Source organism: Cervus canadensis, chromosome 11 (assembly GCF_019320065.1).
Source record: "Cervus canadensis isolate Bull #8, Minnesota chromosome 11, ASM1932006v1, whole genome shotgun sequence".
Taxonomy (NCBI): domain Eukaryota; kingdom Metazoa; phylum Chordata; class Mammalia; order Artiodactyla; family Cervidae; genus Cervus; species Cervus canadensis.
Window position 1 is genome coordinate 59,335,074 of NC_057396.1, and position 15,838 is coordinate 59,350,911.

At 35.5% G+C, this 15,838-nt stretch overlaps 1 protein-coding gene across 1 annotated transcript in view; it reads left to right on the plus strand.

The window, feature by feature from the left end:
- CAPRIN1 (cell cycle associated protein 1) overlaps positions 1-14,517 on the plus strand; it is a 35,799-nt gene extending 21,282 nt beyond the window's left edge. The window contains exons 10-19 of the mRNA XM_043481533.1: positions 16-171; positions 280-388; positions 2,275-2,336; positions 2,797-2,907; positions 3,108-3,257; positions 4,320-4,470; positions 8,407-8,601; positions 9,090-9,193; positions 9,586-9,649; positions 11,181-14,517. Of these exons, the coding sequence (XP_043337468.1) occupies positions 16-171; positions 280-388; positions 2,275-2,336; positions 2,797-2,907; positions 3,108-3,257; positions 4,320-4,470; positions 8,407-8,601; positions 9,090-9,193; positions 9,586-9,649; positions 11,181-11,245 (1,167 nt within the window). The 3' untranslated portion in view covers positions 11,246-14,517. The remainder of the gene's footprint in view (positions 1-15; positions 172-279; positions 389-2,274; positions 2,337-2,796; positions 2,908-3,107; positions 3,258-4,319; positions 4,471-8,406; positions 8,602-9,089; positions 9,194-9,585; positions 9,650-11,180) is intronic.
- Positions 14,518-15,838: the final 1,321 nt, after the last annotated feature.

The window sequence follows — 15,838 nt, forward strand, 5'->3', positions numbered from 1 at the left end:
CCTCTTCTGCTTTAGGTGGTAAACTCACTCCAGCAGCAGCCTCAGGCTGCATCTCCTTCAGTACCGGAACCCCACTCTTTGACCCCAGTGGCTCAAGCCGATCCCCTCGTGAGAAGACAGCGAGTACAGGACCTTATGGCACAAATGCAGGGCCCCTATAACTTCATACAGGTAGGTACTCGTCAGATACTGGTTGTTTACATTAACTTAATTACATTATATCCTACCTAAACTTTATGCATTATACCCTACCTAAATATAAATTGCATTACATCCTAGGATTCAATGCTGGATTTTGAAAACCAGACACTTGATCCTGCCATTGTATCTGCACAGCCGATGAATCCAGCGCAGAACATGGACATACCCCAGCTGGTTTGCCCTCCAGGTTGGTAGTGATCCATGTTTATGTAAGAAATACAGAACTAGTGTTTTTAGGTTATGTAAAGTTTGTGAAAGTTAATCTTTTTATTGTTAATGTTTTACTTTCAGATCTTGAATGTTTTAATTTGGTAAGAAGTGTTAACTCTTTTTTTCCTATAATACGAACCATAAATATAGTTCCATCGTTATTAGTGGTGGATTTTTTTTTTTTTTGGTAACTTTATTGGCATATGGACATACAGAAACATACATGCAAATTTAAAGTGTGATGAGGTTTTACAAAGTTGAACTCACCAGCACCCAGAAGTGGAACATTATTAATATCTCAGAAGCCTACTTGTGTTCCCTTGTAGTCACTAGTTACTACCTCTTCCCTTGCCTTATAGCAGCCACATTCTGACTTGTACAACTATAGATGTGTTATACCTGGTTGGGTTTTTTTTTTTTTTTTTTTTGGTGTGATGAAGTTTTGCTTGGCTTTTTAAATTTCAAAATTAACCTAGGAACGGACTTCCCTGGTGGTCTAGTGGTTAAGACTATGTACCCAATTAAAAGGGGTGCGGGTTTGGTCCCTTGTGAGGGAACTAGGATCCCACATGCTGCATGACCAAAAAAATGTTACCTATATTTGGAAAAAGGAAAGATCAAATTATTTTTTAAAAATTAATCTAGGAAAAAAGATAGGTGTCTTTCTCTGAAGGATGACTGCAGCTTTTTAGAAGGATTTTTGAACATTTTATTACTTAAAAATGAGATGGAGTAGTGAGTGGGTAAGGAAATGCTTAAGAGGATAGTGGAAGAGATGGACTAGAAGACAGCTGAAGTTTCCGTTTCTCACTAGTCTTAACACCATTATTTGAAACAGCAGCACAATAAATAGGGTTGGTGCTTTCGTATTGGGTTAAGGGGAGCATCTCTTAAAGACTGTTAGTAATTTTGAGTCTTGTTTTTTTCCTACAACATGTCAGCATTAAGAGCATAAAAATGGAACAGTAGGAGGTAACACATTTAATGTTAATCTTAAATGTTATAAACGGAGTTGCTGGTAAAAGCATGTTTAATGAACACAGTTAAAATGGTAAGTTAGGATTTTTCTAAATGAAGGGGAGCCTCATATCTCTACCAAGAGTTAGAAAACAGATCAGGGACTCACAGAGTTACTAGTGTTTACTTTTTGAGCTCTACCAGAGGAAGAAAATACATAGTTTTCTTAGCTATGTCAGTCAACACGTGCACCACTGATGTAACCTGTAAAGCTACTTAGGTTTTCAGGTGATGGTAAGTCAACTAGACTCTCCAGTGAAAATGGATGATTTCCAAATGACTAACCAAAGATACTGTATTTTTGATTATCTGTTTAACCATGATTTGGAAGATTAGTGGAAGAATGATGAAAGTTGACAGTAACATGCACAGTGAATTGAATATAGGCTTTTTAAAGATAAATTTTTATTTTTTCCAGTGGAAGCATTTGAAATTATATTGAAAGTTGATAGTTAAAATATTTCTGAATATTATCTGTCTCAAAGTTTTGACTAAGAGTAATGCTCCTTTGTAGTTAACTGCTTTAAAAAGCTCTTTTTCAGGGATAATTCTAGCATTGATTTTTATTTTGCTCTACACCCATTTGTTAGTATTATTTCACTAACACTGCAAAAAAAAGTGAAAGGCATGTAGCAGTTGATTAATAATGAGTATTAGTTAATTGAAAATGCTCACTTGAAAGCTAAAATCCTTCCTGTACTTCCCCATTTACTTTCATAATTGCTAAATAGTTTATTTAGGATTTGGCTATAGAAAATTGACTTTAGAGACTTAAGTAAAAGGTATTTATACATCTCTGAAGAAATTTGATTTTGTATGACAGTATTTTTTTGGTCAATTTTACAGTTCATTCTGAATCTAGACTTGCTCAACCTAATCAAGTTTCTGTACAACCAGAAGCTACACAGGTAAGACTGATAACTATTTTTGCAGTTTTTGTTTTTAATCTGTTCTTAGCTAGCCTGTGAAAACTAGGTGTGAGTTTGATCAGTGTCAAGTCTGGCGTGAGTAGCTATCAACTTTTATTTCCATGTTTACATTTATTTTTCTTTTAATGAACTAATAAAAACAATTTATTTGTTAATCCTTGTGGTTTTTAATTTTAATGAAGTTTTTAAATTTGAAACAGTTTGAGAAGACATAGTTTAGATTTCATAATTTTAAAATTTAGTGTAGATATTATGTACATTTGTTGGGAACTTTGTAACTGGGTTTGGGTTTATTAACTTTGAGCTTTAATAATGTATGTATTTTTCCAGTTGCTAGATTTTATAGTCTCTTTAACATGAATATCTATTTCTTAGCCCTGTATGTAATGAAGTTGGTTTATAACAGAATGAAGCTTTGATTTCTTTACTTCTTTGTTAGGTTCCTTTGGTTTCATCTACAAATGAGGGATATACAGCATCTCAACCCTTGTACCAACCTTCTCATGCTACTGAGCAACGACCACAAAAGGAACCGATTGACCAGATTCAGGCAAGTTGTGTTACTAGGTCATATAAACTTGATGAGGCACTTGAATTGGGTGGAGGCAAATAACTGTTAATGCAGTATCTCTTTGTTTTGGACCTAATGCATTCATGATATTATTTTTATTTCATAAAATAGTTGAGTTTATTAACATATGTATGGGTCTTAGTTTACCATTAAAGTGCATCTATTCACTCTGTGTTTAGGCAACGATCTCTTTAAATACAGACCAGACTACAGCATCATCATCCCTTCCTGCTGCTTCTCAGCCTCAAGTGTTCCAGGCTGGGACAAGCAAACCTTTACATAGCAGTGGAATCAATGTAAATGCAGCTCCATTCCAATCCATGCAAACGGTAAGCAGATTAAGTAAACTGACATTAAGTGCCTGGTGTGTACTATCTTCATGGTAGAGTCTCAGCAAAAAGTCTTTAACTTTGTGCTTGAGTCTGCATCTCCTGTAACTTTATAGAGTATGTTTAATTGAACATAAAACTCATTTTTTTCTGTTCACAGAGATAAACTTGAATCTTAGGAGTTACGTGCCTACATCTTGTTTTGTAGTTTCACCCTTTAAAGTAACAGAATTTTAAATTTGAAAAAAGTAGACGGATATATATCATTGGTCTTCCCTTGTGGCACAGTGGTAAAGAATCTGCCCCCCAATACAGAAGATGTGTGGGTTCGATCCCTGAGTCAGAAAGATCCTCTGAAGAAGGAAATGGCAACTCACTCCAGTATTCTTGCTTGGAAAATTCCATGGATAGGAGCCTGGTGGGCTACAGTTCATAGGGTCACAGAGAGTTGGACACGGCGGAGCACACACACAGCACAGAGCATTACCTAGAGATCAGTTGTTTACACTTTGTCATGTTTACTGAACCTTTTAATTTACTGAATTATATCTCAGAGTAATAGATGTTATGATACTATGGTTCTTCAGTGAGCATCTCTAAATTGTAGGATTTCTAGAAAATAATGAAAATACTGTGATCAATGGAATATAGCTAAAACAGTGCTCACAGGAAAATTCATAGAGTTAAATGCTTAAAATACTAATTTTCAATTAAAATATAATAAAATATTCAACTTAAAGTTCATAGATTTAATTTATCTAAGTGATAGTGTATCAGGGGTTTGCAGCTTTTAAGATTTCTCATTTATAATAGCATTTCCAAGGATTCTGATCCTGTGTCTTCTCAGATTTTTAATCCGTTTATACTCTGCTAAAAAGTGCTACATGGTGTGTGTGTGAACTGAAGAACATGTGTGTGTGAGAGAGAGAGAAATAAATGCCTTGGGACTTGTGATGTTTGTTTACATCTCAGTTAAAACCAGTATTAAGATCTGCCATGTTAAAAGTAGGAAAATGATTAGCATAAAGGGAAGAACTAATCATTTACTTTATTTACTTATAGGTGTTCAATATGAATGCCCCAGTTCCTCCTGTTAATGAACCAGAAACTTTAAAACAGCAAAATCAGTACCAGGCTAGTTATAACCAGAGCTTTTCCAGTCAGCCTCACCAAGTAGAACAAACAGAGCTTCAGCAAGAACAGCTTCAAACAGGTAGGAAAACCAGTGTCGCCTCATTGGCTACTTGCTTTCCACTGCAGTGATTGACACTGTTAGGCGAGTTTGGACTTTAGAGTGGCAGTGACCAAGAGTTTTTATTTTGGTAGTAGTCCAAAACAAATTAATTTTTCATTGCTGATTCTGAGTACAATCAAGTCCATATTTGCTGTATGTGAATTATGTGCAGGTTTTGGAGACCATATGCCCATTTTCCTTTGGTTAGTGAGTTTTCATAATAGCCTATTTCATTGGTGATTTTAGTGGAATTAAACTTGTTATTTGAATCATGATCAACTTTGGTTTTAATTGCTAATTAATTGAAGCCTGGTAGCATGATATCTGGCAGCAAGTCAGTTATACAAAGTTAAGCAGTAAAGGCATGGTGAGGCTACATTTAGTAGACTAGGTTAAAACAAAGTCCTTGCCAGCAAATAAGGTCATAACTTGGCCAGTTACCATATCTCTCACAATAGTAGGTTTCTTAATATTTATAAGACATAAATATATTTTTTTAGGTCTTTGGTTATTAAATTCAAATAATTAGAGATTTAATTAGAAACCCACAACAGACTAGTAAACTTGACTGATGTGAATAACTCTTAATTGTCTGATTCTTGACAGACTTGGGTCAACAATAATTTTTCTTACATATCCCTGTGGTAGTTAGCATCACTAATCAGTAGAGTTTGAATCAACCATAGTCTGATAGAAATTTGGCAGTTATGCAGTCTCTGCTTCTGAATGATAAAATTGGACTTCTCATTCTCAGGCTCCTTTAATTATTCAGTGCCACATAAAGGCATACCTTGAGGAGATTGCAGGTTTGGTTCCAGACCACTGCAATAAAGCAAATACCTCAATAAAGTGAGTCATATGAATGTTTTGGTCTCCTAGTACATATAAAAATTCTCTTAACACCATACATACTATAGTCTATTAAGTGTGCAGTAATAGCATCATGCCTAAAAAAACAGTGTACATGCCTTAATTAAAAAATACTTTATTGTCCCAGATTGCTAACCATCCTCCAAGACCTTACTTGAGTTGTAACATCAAAGATTGTTGACTGCAGATCACCATAACTTATCTAATAATGAAACAGTTTGAAATATTATGAGAATTACCAATATGTGTTTTATCATATTGATAAATTGATTTATCATTTGATTTGGTTAGTTTTACCTTTTGTGCCGATTGAGTTCAAGCTATCTTATATTCTACTCAACTTCACTAATTGACTGTGAAGCATTGGTGCTAGATAATCTTTTTTTTTTACCATGTCAAAATATATGTTATTAATGAAAATTGACTTCAAAACATTTCCTGATATTTTCAGTAAAAAATAAGTCAGCCCATATGCTTTGCTCAAATACAGCCACACTACCCACTGCAATCTAGGCTGCCATCAACTCTTACCTAGAATATTGCAGCTCTCTCCCTTGACTCTTCCTTTACGTTAGTTAGCCCAGTCTGTTTTCCACACAGTAGCTAGAGTGATTTTAAAATGTAAATCAGATGTCTCTCTTCCTGTTCAGAGCCTCCCAGTGACTTTCAATTATGTTTAGAAAAGAAACGCAGTCTTTACCTTAGTTTACGAGATCCATGATCTAGCCCCCTACCTTGATCCTGTTGTATGTCCTGTTTTCTTTATCATGTGCCCAAACAGTCACAGACACAAACTCTCTTCTTTCTTTAATGTAAATAAAAAGTCCTTTATGCTTTGTTTTCTTTTTGCTTGAAACTTTCTTTCACTGATGTTTGCATAGCTTGCTTTGTGACTTTTAAGCCTGTGCTCAGATACCACCTCACAGAGACCTACCTGCCTTCATTGCCTTGTCCAAATATAAAGTGCTTACTTTAGTCATTCACTTACCCTACTTGGTGTTTTCCTTAATCTCTTATTACCTGAAACAACATAGATGTTTTCACTTGTATGTATATTTTATTCACTTATTATTTCCTACTATTAAAAGTTCCTTATGGGCAAGGATTATGTGTTGGAAACTATCTCATCCCTTGTGTCTAGGACCTGGGTTGGCATGTTGAGGGCGTTAAACGATACTTGTTGAATAAGTCAGTGTATCCCATTAGAAGTTTTTTGTCTTTTAATATTTATTTGGCCACACCAGGTCTTAGCTGTGGCATGTGGATCTTTAGTGGCAACATGTTGGATTCAGTTCCCTGACCAGGGGTTGAACCCTGGCCCCCAACATTTGGAGCGTGGTGTCTTAGCCATTGGACCACCAGGAAAGTCCCCCATCATTGCAGAAGTTTTGAATTAGTATCTCATCAGGAACGACATGAAAAAAAGATCTGCAAGGATATTTGATTTTTTTTTAAATGGACTAAAAGTGTATGCTTATGCTTTATGTGCACTTAACTAGGACCTTTAAAATAAAGATCACACTTTAATTGTTCTGCTTTGAGTTTCTTGCAGTGAGATTTGACCAAGGATAATACAGTTCTTACAAAAAATGTCGAAAATTCACTTCTTCTGACCATTTTCTACTTGCGTATGAATGAATCCTTTTATTTTAAAAAAAAAATTTTTTTTGGCCACACCATGTGGCATGGCGGGATCTTAGTTCCCCTACTCTAGGGGTCAAACCCGCGTCCTAACCAGTGATCGCCAGGGAATTTCCTGAGTGAATCTTTACAGATAGAAAATGTTACTGGTATTTGTGACATTTGCTTTATAATTATGTTTTGAGAATATAGTAAAAGATAATTTATGTAGAAAGATCACATTGTGCTTAGTGTATTTGATCCATTACATAGTTAAAAAAAGAGCCTTTTCTTACCTAGGCATTCTCTAGTTTTTTTGTTGCAAAATAGCATTCTAAGAACTCATAAACATGATGGATTTCTTGAAGATACAAAGTAGGTCAGAGAAATTTTCAAGACTCACACTACCTTTTCTCTCTGCCCAAACATACAAGATTTGGGCTGCCTGGAGGCTGCTGACTGTTTTTCTTCCTGGAGTATGGGCCTTCCTTTGGTCTATACCTTCCTTATCTCACAAAGTTACTATTAGCATTGTTTTTTCTCTGTTGTGAATTATGAACATTGGGGTAATACCAGGAATGTACCTTGCTATTTTATTTTTGAAGGTTTCTAGATTTTAGGCTTCTCCCCATTGTGGAAGGAGGAGGGATCTAAGGTATAATAGTATGGACCTTGTAGAACCTTCACTTCTGGGGGTTAAGTGCCAGTGTGAGTACTATTTAATTCTTCTCTAAATTGGCTGTGCATTAAAAATACTTGAAATGTACTCAAGTATTATGACAAGGTATATGTTGAAGGCCTCTGCTGATGTATTTATACTCTGCTGAGTATAGCTGCTTAGCTATGGGAAGGTATGGTTTTGTATGTTTTAACAAATATCAAGGGAAATTTAGAGGAATAAGAAAACTAGCAATGGGAGGTTTATAATGAAAAGAAATAATTAAATGGTACAGAATCTTAAATATTTCAGTACATAAAATCTTTTGATGATTGTAGGTCATTTGTGCTACACAGAGGTGCCTCTCAGAAGATGTTTAAATAATACAGCCTTTCAAGTCATTTGGAAGGATAGAATGGTGTGCTTTCACACCATGTGTGCTCTCAGAGATTTGGAATTATTGTTGGAGAACTTCATTCTCTTAGCACGACTGAAGTGATTTAGCAGCAGTACAGGGGTAGGAGCAAGACAGGGATTTCATTAATGTGCAGTTTTCTCTGTTATTAATATGAAAATTTAAGGACAGAAAATTTAAGGACAGAATTAAACTTTGAGGAGACTGTGTAAGACATTTCATTTTTTTTTTAAAAGACATTTCTTAAGCGAGAAAGCATATAGAAATCAGGCAAATTGTAATGAGCTGTGTGTGTGTGTGTGTGTGTGTGTGTATACACATGTATATATGTATTTTTTTCTTTCTGTTATAGTGGTTGGCACTTACCATGGTTCCCAGGACCAGCCCCATCAAGTGACTGGTAACCACCAGCAGCCTCCTCAGCAGAACACTGGATTTCCGCGTAGCAGTCAGCCCTATTACAACAGTCGTGGTGTGTCTCGTGGAGGTTCCCGTGGTGCTCGGGGCTTGATGAATGGATACAGAGGACCTGCTAATGGATTCAGAGGTAAAGACAAAAACCCCCAAAAGAAAGTTCATATTCTTTTCTGATTTGCACAGTACATAGAAATATGTCATGTTTTTTATGAAAAAATTGTATCTCTCTGCATTAGCTTCATATGTACAGTGTAAACTTTTTTTTTTTGGTATGTGTTGATAAGAGTTATTTAAATCGGCAGAATTGGGACTGAGTATTTTGTATGTATTAAACCCATATCTGCCACTGTCCTGTAAAGGATAGTGTTTTCTATAAATTATGATACCTTATGGAGATTTGTTGTTTTCTGTGTGTATGTATGCAAGGATGGGTAACTATTTCATCTTCTAAGGCAATAGAGACAAATTAGATCAGGATAAGAAATTAGAAATTAGTTTGAATAACTAGCATGGCTTACAATTTTTCAGTTCTTCCTTGGTCAGTAGTGAGAAGGTAAAAACTCCTTAAGAAGATAACGAAAAAAATTTTTATTTTTTTCTTCTTGTCCTACATTTTAGGAGGATATGATGGTTACCGCCCTTCATTCTCTACTAACACTCCAAACAGTGGTTATACACAGTCTCAGTTCAGTGCTCCCCGGGACTACTCTGGCTATCAGCGGGTAGGTGAAATTGTTTAAAAATATAAATCTGACCTAAGTACCGCAATGAAAGGGACTAATGTAGTTGCTTGACGAACTAGAGTAAGTAATTTGGGGCTAATTTTGAACCTCTGTACAAGATACCTCTTTGTGGAGAATGATGACTTTTGCTTTTCTTAGCACTCAATGTAGGGATTCATTTAATAGAGTTTGATAGACAATGATTTTTATGAGCAAAGAAGTATATCTCATTGATCTTGAAAATAAGAGAAGTACTATTACAGAATATCATGTGGCAATGCTATGTTTAAATGTCTAAAAGAATAACAATTTTGTATTCTATAAAAGACTGTAAGAATAGAGTAAGGTTTAAAAATTACCTTTTCTTCAGTACTAACAAGCTTGTCTTTTAGGATGGATATCAGCAGAATTTCAAGCGAGGCTCTGGGCAGAGTGGACCACGGGGAGCCCCACGAGGTAATATTTTGTGGTGGTGATCCTAGCTCCTAAGTGGAGCTTCTGTTCTGGCCTTGGAAGAGCTGTTCATAGTCTGCATGTAGGTTACATGTTAGGAATACATTTATCATTTCCAGAGTTGTTGCTAGGGATTAAATGAAATGCTTTGTTTCTAAAACTTATCTTGAACCCAAATTTAATTTTTTGAATGATTATCCCTGTTACTATATAAACTGTCTTGAAAACTAGAACATTTCTCCTCCTCAGAAAGTGTTTTTCCAACTGCAAATTATTTTTCAGGTCCTAAAACCTGCTAAATGTTTTTAGGAAGTACTTACTGAAACATTTTTGTAAGACATTTTTGGAATGAGATTGAACATTTATATAAATTTATTATTCCTCTTTCATTTTTGAAACATGCTTATTATATTTTAGGGCCAGAAACCCTTTAATGGCCGGATAAGCCATAGTTACATTTAGAGAACCATTTAGAAGTGATAGAAAATTGAAATTTCAATGCCTTTTGGACCACTATTATGGATATAAATGTCATTATTTCTGACTTTTAAACAAAGCCTCCAAATTCATAACCAACTTGCAGAACTATACTTAAAAATTACAGGTTTTGAGAGTTTTTTGTTTTGTCTCTTAATATAGGAAAACTACTTCCTATTTGGGTAGAAAGTCAATCTGTGTAACAATTAGAGGTAGCATTTCATATGATCTGAAGTTCTAAATGGTTCTCTGATTTGAGGGAAGTTGAATTGATTTCCTCTAGATATTGGCCATAATATGTATACAAATGTATATTAAGGAGGAATTACAAAATTCTTTAATTTCAATGCTAGTAGAAACTGGCCAGCAAAAAAGGTGCATTTTTTTTTTTTAAATTATGGATCACTTGGGAATTACTGACTTGAAGTATCAAAGGATATTTGCATGTGAATGTGGGTTATGTTCTTTCTCACCTTGTAGCATATTCAATGAAAGTTGAGTTGACTGGTAGCTAAAAATCTGTTTTAACAGCATGTAAAAAGTTACTTTATCTGTTACAAGTCATTATACAATTTTGAATGTTATGTAGTTTCTTTATAACAGTTTAGGTAATAAGGTCTGTTTTTCATTCTGGTGCTTTTATTAATTTTGATAGTATGATGTTACTACTGAAATGTAAGCTAGAGTGTACACTAGAATGTAAGCTCCATGAGAGCAGGTACTTTGTCTGTCTTTACTGCTGTATCTATTTCCAACGCCTGATGACAGTGCCTGGCACATAGTAGGCACTCAATAAATACTTGTTGAATGAATGAATGAATGAGTACTGGTGGAATACTCCATTAGCTCTACTCTTCTTTTAACTAGAGAACATGAGCAAATTTGCGCATGACAACTTCCAGGACAGGTGAAACTTGAACACTGAAGAATTGACCTCTTAAACCTAATAATGTGGTGACAAGCTGCCCACATGCTTCTTGACTTCAGATGAAAATCTGCTTGAAGGCAAAACAAATAATATTTGAAAGAAAAACCAAATGCCATTTTTGTCTTCTAGGTCGTGGAGGGCCCCCAAGACCCAACAGAGGGATGCCGCAAATGAACACTCAGCAAGTGAATTAATCTGATTCACAGGATTATGTTTAATCGCCAAAAACACACTGGCCAGTGTACCATAATATGTTACCAGAAGAGTTATTATCTATTTGTTCTCCCTTTCAGGAAACTTATTGTAAAGGGACTGTTTTCATCCCATAAAGACAGGACTACAATTGTCAGCTTTATATTACCTGGATATGGAAGGAAACTATTTTTACTCTGCATGTTCTGTCCTAAGCGTCATCTTGAGCCTTGCACATGATACTCAGATTCCTCACCCTTGCTTAGGAGTAAAACACAATATACTTTAATGGGGTGATATCTCCATAGTTATTTGAAGTGGCTTGGATAAAGCAAGATTGACTTCTGACATTGGATAAAATCTACAAATCAGCCCTAGAGTCATTCAATGGTAACTGACAAAACTAAAATATTTCCCTTGAAAGGAAGATGGAAGGAGTGGAGTGTGGTTCGGCAGAACAAATGCATTTCACACCTTTTCCGGTTAAATTGGAGCACTGAACATTTAGATGCATACCAAATTATGCATGGGCCCTTAATCACACATACAAGGCTGGGTACCAGCCTTAGGCTTTGACACGGCACTATTCATCCTCTGGCCAGACGACTGTGGTTTAAGACACATGTAAATTGCTTTTTAACAGCTGATACTGTATAAGACAAAGCCAAAATGCAAAACTAGGCTTTGATTGGCACTTTTTGAAAAATATGCAACAATTAAGGGATATAATCTGGATGGCCGCTTCTGTACTTAATGTGAAATATTTAGATACCTTTTGAACACTTAACAGTTCTTTGACAATGACTTTTGTAAGGATTGGTAGTATATATCATTCCTTATGACGTACATTGTCTGTCACTAATCCTTGGATCTTGCTGTATTGTCACCTAAATTGGTACAGGTACTGATGAAAATCTAATGGATAATCATAACACTCTTGGTCACATGTTTTTCCTGCAGCCTGAAAGTTTTTAAAAGAAAAAGACATCAAATGCCTGCTGCTGCCACCCTTTTAAATTGCTATCTTTTGAAAAGCACCAGTATGTGTTTTAGATTGATTTCCCTATTTTAGGGAAATGACAGTCAATAGTTTCACTTCTGATGGTATAAGCAAACAAATAAAACATGTTTATAAAAGTTGTATCTTGAAACACTGGTGTTCAACAGTTAGCAGCTTATGTGGTTCATCCCATGCAGTTTAGTGTTACAAATTTTATGGTTATCTTCAGCAGCTATTTCTACAGTACTTGCACTTATCTTTTGTCTAACCCTAACTGAATTATCTGTTTCACATGGAGGTATTTATATTCAAAGTGGTGATTCCCTCCCATAGATGTATAGGGAGAGTCCCAAGTCTGATGATGATGGACAGTTTAGTAATTTATGTACGATGTTGAAATTTGTGCTAGCAGTTGGAGCACTAGTTCTGTGTGCCTATGAACTTAATGCTGCTTGTTGTATCCCACTTTGACTTCATGGGGAATTAATCCCACCTTACATTAAGCAAAGGCTACTAAGTTAATGGTATTTTCTGTGCAGAAATTGAATTTAGTTTTCAGCCTTTAGCTAAAGACTTTTTCCAGTAGGTGCTCAGCTACTTAAACCCATAAAACTATTCTCAAACATTGATCATTAGACAACTGGAGTTTTTGCTGGTTTTGTAACCTTCTAAAATGGATAGGCTATTGAACATTCCACATTCAAAAGTTTTGTAGGGTGGTGGGGAAGGGGGGAAACTTCAATGTTTATTTTAAAATAAAAGAAGTTCTTGACTTTTCTCATGTGTGGTTGTGGTACATCATATTGGAAGGGTTATCTGTTTACTTTTGCAAATAAGTATTTCTACTGCTAGCACCTCCCCTTGTGTGCTTTAAATGACATCTGCCTGGGATGTACCACAACCATATGTTTGCTTTATTTTAGGCAGATAGATAAAATATTTGTGGTTTACTGGGTAATCCCTAGATGATGTGTGCTTACAATCTTTCTATATATAAAACTAACTTTGCTATCTGTGTAGAAAATAATTTCATGACATTTAAAGTCAAAATTGAAATAAGTTCTTTATACAATGATCTCTATGAATCAGTTCAGAGATGGGATGGGGGAGAAATGCTTTCTAGGTTTCAAACTTCTATGCATTAGTACAGATGTCATGAATGTGTAAAGGTATTAGTAGGTTTATTATTTCTATGTATGTTTTTAAAAGAATCGTTTGTTCTTTTTGACATATTATACCTTTTTTTTGGCATTCTACCATTGTAGTCTAAATCTAAAACTTTTATGCCTCAATTCAGACTATATTTTTTAAAGGAGCGCCTCTCTATGGGACAGAGAACTTTTTAAAAAGTCCCATTAAGATCCGAGTCTTGGTACTAAGTGTTCTGTATAATTTGTGGATGCTTGATGCTTGTCCTCCCTGCAGGAGGCCTTGCGTGGGCGAATGCATATTCTAGCAGAGTTGAAAAGAGATGGTTGTCACATGTGGCATTGTGGCTTGGTATAGCAAGATGCCATATATAAAGTACTTTCATTTAAATGCACAGTATCAATCATCTCGTGTGGATAATGAGACTTCTGTTTTAAAGCTTTAAGGTACAGTGTCATTGATTACCTTGGCTAGGGCAGTTTTATTTTCAGATCTTAATATCCCTAAAGAATATTATTGAAAGAGGTTTTCTGATCATCGTTCTTGTAATATTAAAACAAAACCTGTTAAGTATTTTTAATCAGCTAGCTTCTGCTGTTCTTTAACCTCCTATGTATATATATGACTCCGTGATGTGGGAGACGTCACTTAGAGACATGAGAATGTGTATTTATTCTCAGAAGGTTAATTAACAGATGTTCTGTTAACAAGCAGTTCATAAAATGTAGAAAGTAGTTGAATATTCAGCCTCCTAAATGTCTTAGGAGATTTATATTGTTCATTATATTTTCAATAATATATCTTGGGGGGAATGGGATACAGGTAAGCACAAAGTTAAAACCCATCATTTCATCTTTTAAGTTTCTGAAGTTCATCTCATTTGAGTTCTTATTAAGCACTCTTTAAAGTTTTATTGACTGTAAGTTATGTTAAAAAAAAATCAGTATTGCTCTTAAGCTTATCCCTTCTAAAGAGTTAATGGGGGGAGGGAAAACCCTCAGGAATATGAAAATAATTTGTTAAGGCTCATTCTATACCCTTTCCCATTTTGAATTCTACAAAAATACTGGAAAAGACTAGTGAATGTTTTAAAATTACACTAGATTAAATCATATTAAAACCTGATACCTTAATTGTCCTTGAGTGAAGTTTGCTTTAGTTGTTTATACCACTAAGCAAAGCTCTAAGTGAAGAAGTGCTACTTGTGAGAAGAGAGGAAAAACCTTAAATTTGTTAGTCTCACCTTATTAGACTACTACAATTCTTCTCAATTGGGATCTTAATACCTTAATCAGCGGTTCTGAAGCCTAATCCAGTCTCATGCAGAAGACTGGCTCCTTGAGTATGTAAGTAGTGAAAGATAACCTGATTCAGTGAAGGCAATAAGTGTTCTTTTTAGTACTGGTTTTCTGCAAGTACTGTATTTAGATTAGGGAGTCACTGTATTAAGTCAGTACACCAAAGCTTCATTTAGCAAATTTGGGTCCTCTTTGCCAGGTCACCATTCCAAGCACTAAGCATTCAGTGGTGACAGAATCACTGGTTGCTGCTCTCATCAGTCTGATCAAAGATGTTGATGTGATGATACTAAAATACAGCAAAAGCCATGATGCAGCAACATAGTTGATGATAGATATTAAGGCTGTGATAGGATATGGCCTGGTCAAAATGATCAGGAAAGACATTTTTGATGTGAATAGTTAAGACTTGAAGGATAAGAAGTAGTAAACTGGTAAAGAACGGGAGAGAACTGCATGTCCAAGTCAAATCTCCAGTGACTGAGAAACTGACTCGAGTGAAAGTATAGATATAGAGCTAGAGAGGCTGAAGCAACAGGTAAGGACTACTAAGAACAGCTTTGTAGTTTTATTCCATGGTAAGTTTTGTCTCTTGAGAGTTGGAAACTGGTAAGTTTTAAGCTGTGTGTATAGTGGTTGGGATTGGGGGAGGAGAGGATGGTGGGTCACCTAGTAAAATTGTCATTTAATAACACTCAGTGCAGGGGATTCCCTGGCAGTCCAGTGGCAAAAGCAAAAACAACAGTGTTGAGAGCAAAATAATATGGTGCAAGAGATGACTTGGTGTAACCCATGTAAGAAATGATTACAACATAAAGTGCAGGGTGGTTGTGAATGGGTTCTACACATTTCTATCTGGCCAATGCTTAGTATCCTTTACTGAGTTTTCCAGGACTTGGTGGCAGACTTCATCCTTGGCTAAATTCTTCCCTAGTTGATCTTAACCAATCCCATGACTGACTACGGTCATCATTTTAGTCACTCAGAAGTGTTTCTAGGTCCCAGACTCCCCCAAACACACGCAAACTTGGTATCTTGATTTGAATGTCATGAGTATTTCAGATTTATCTGTTCATGAACGTATATCCAGTTGCTCAGGGCATATACCTTGGATATCATTGGTTTCCTTTCATACCTTGTATCTATAG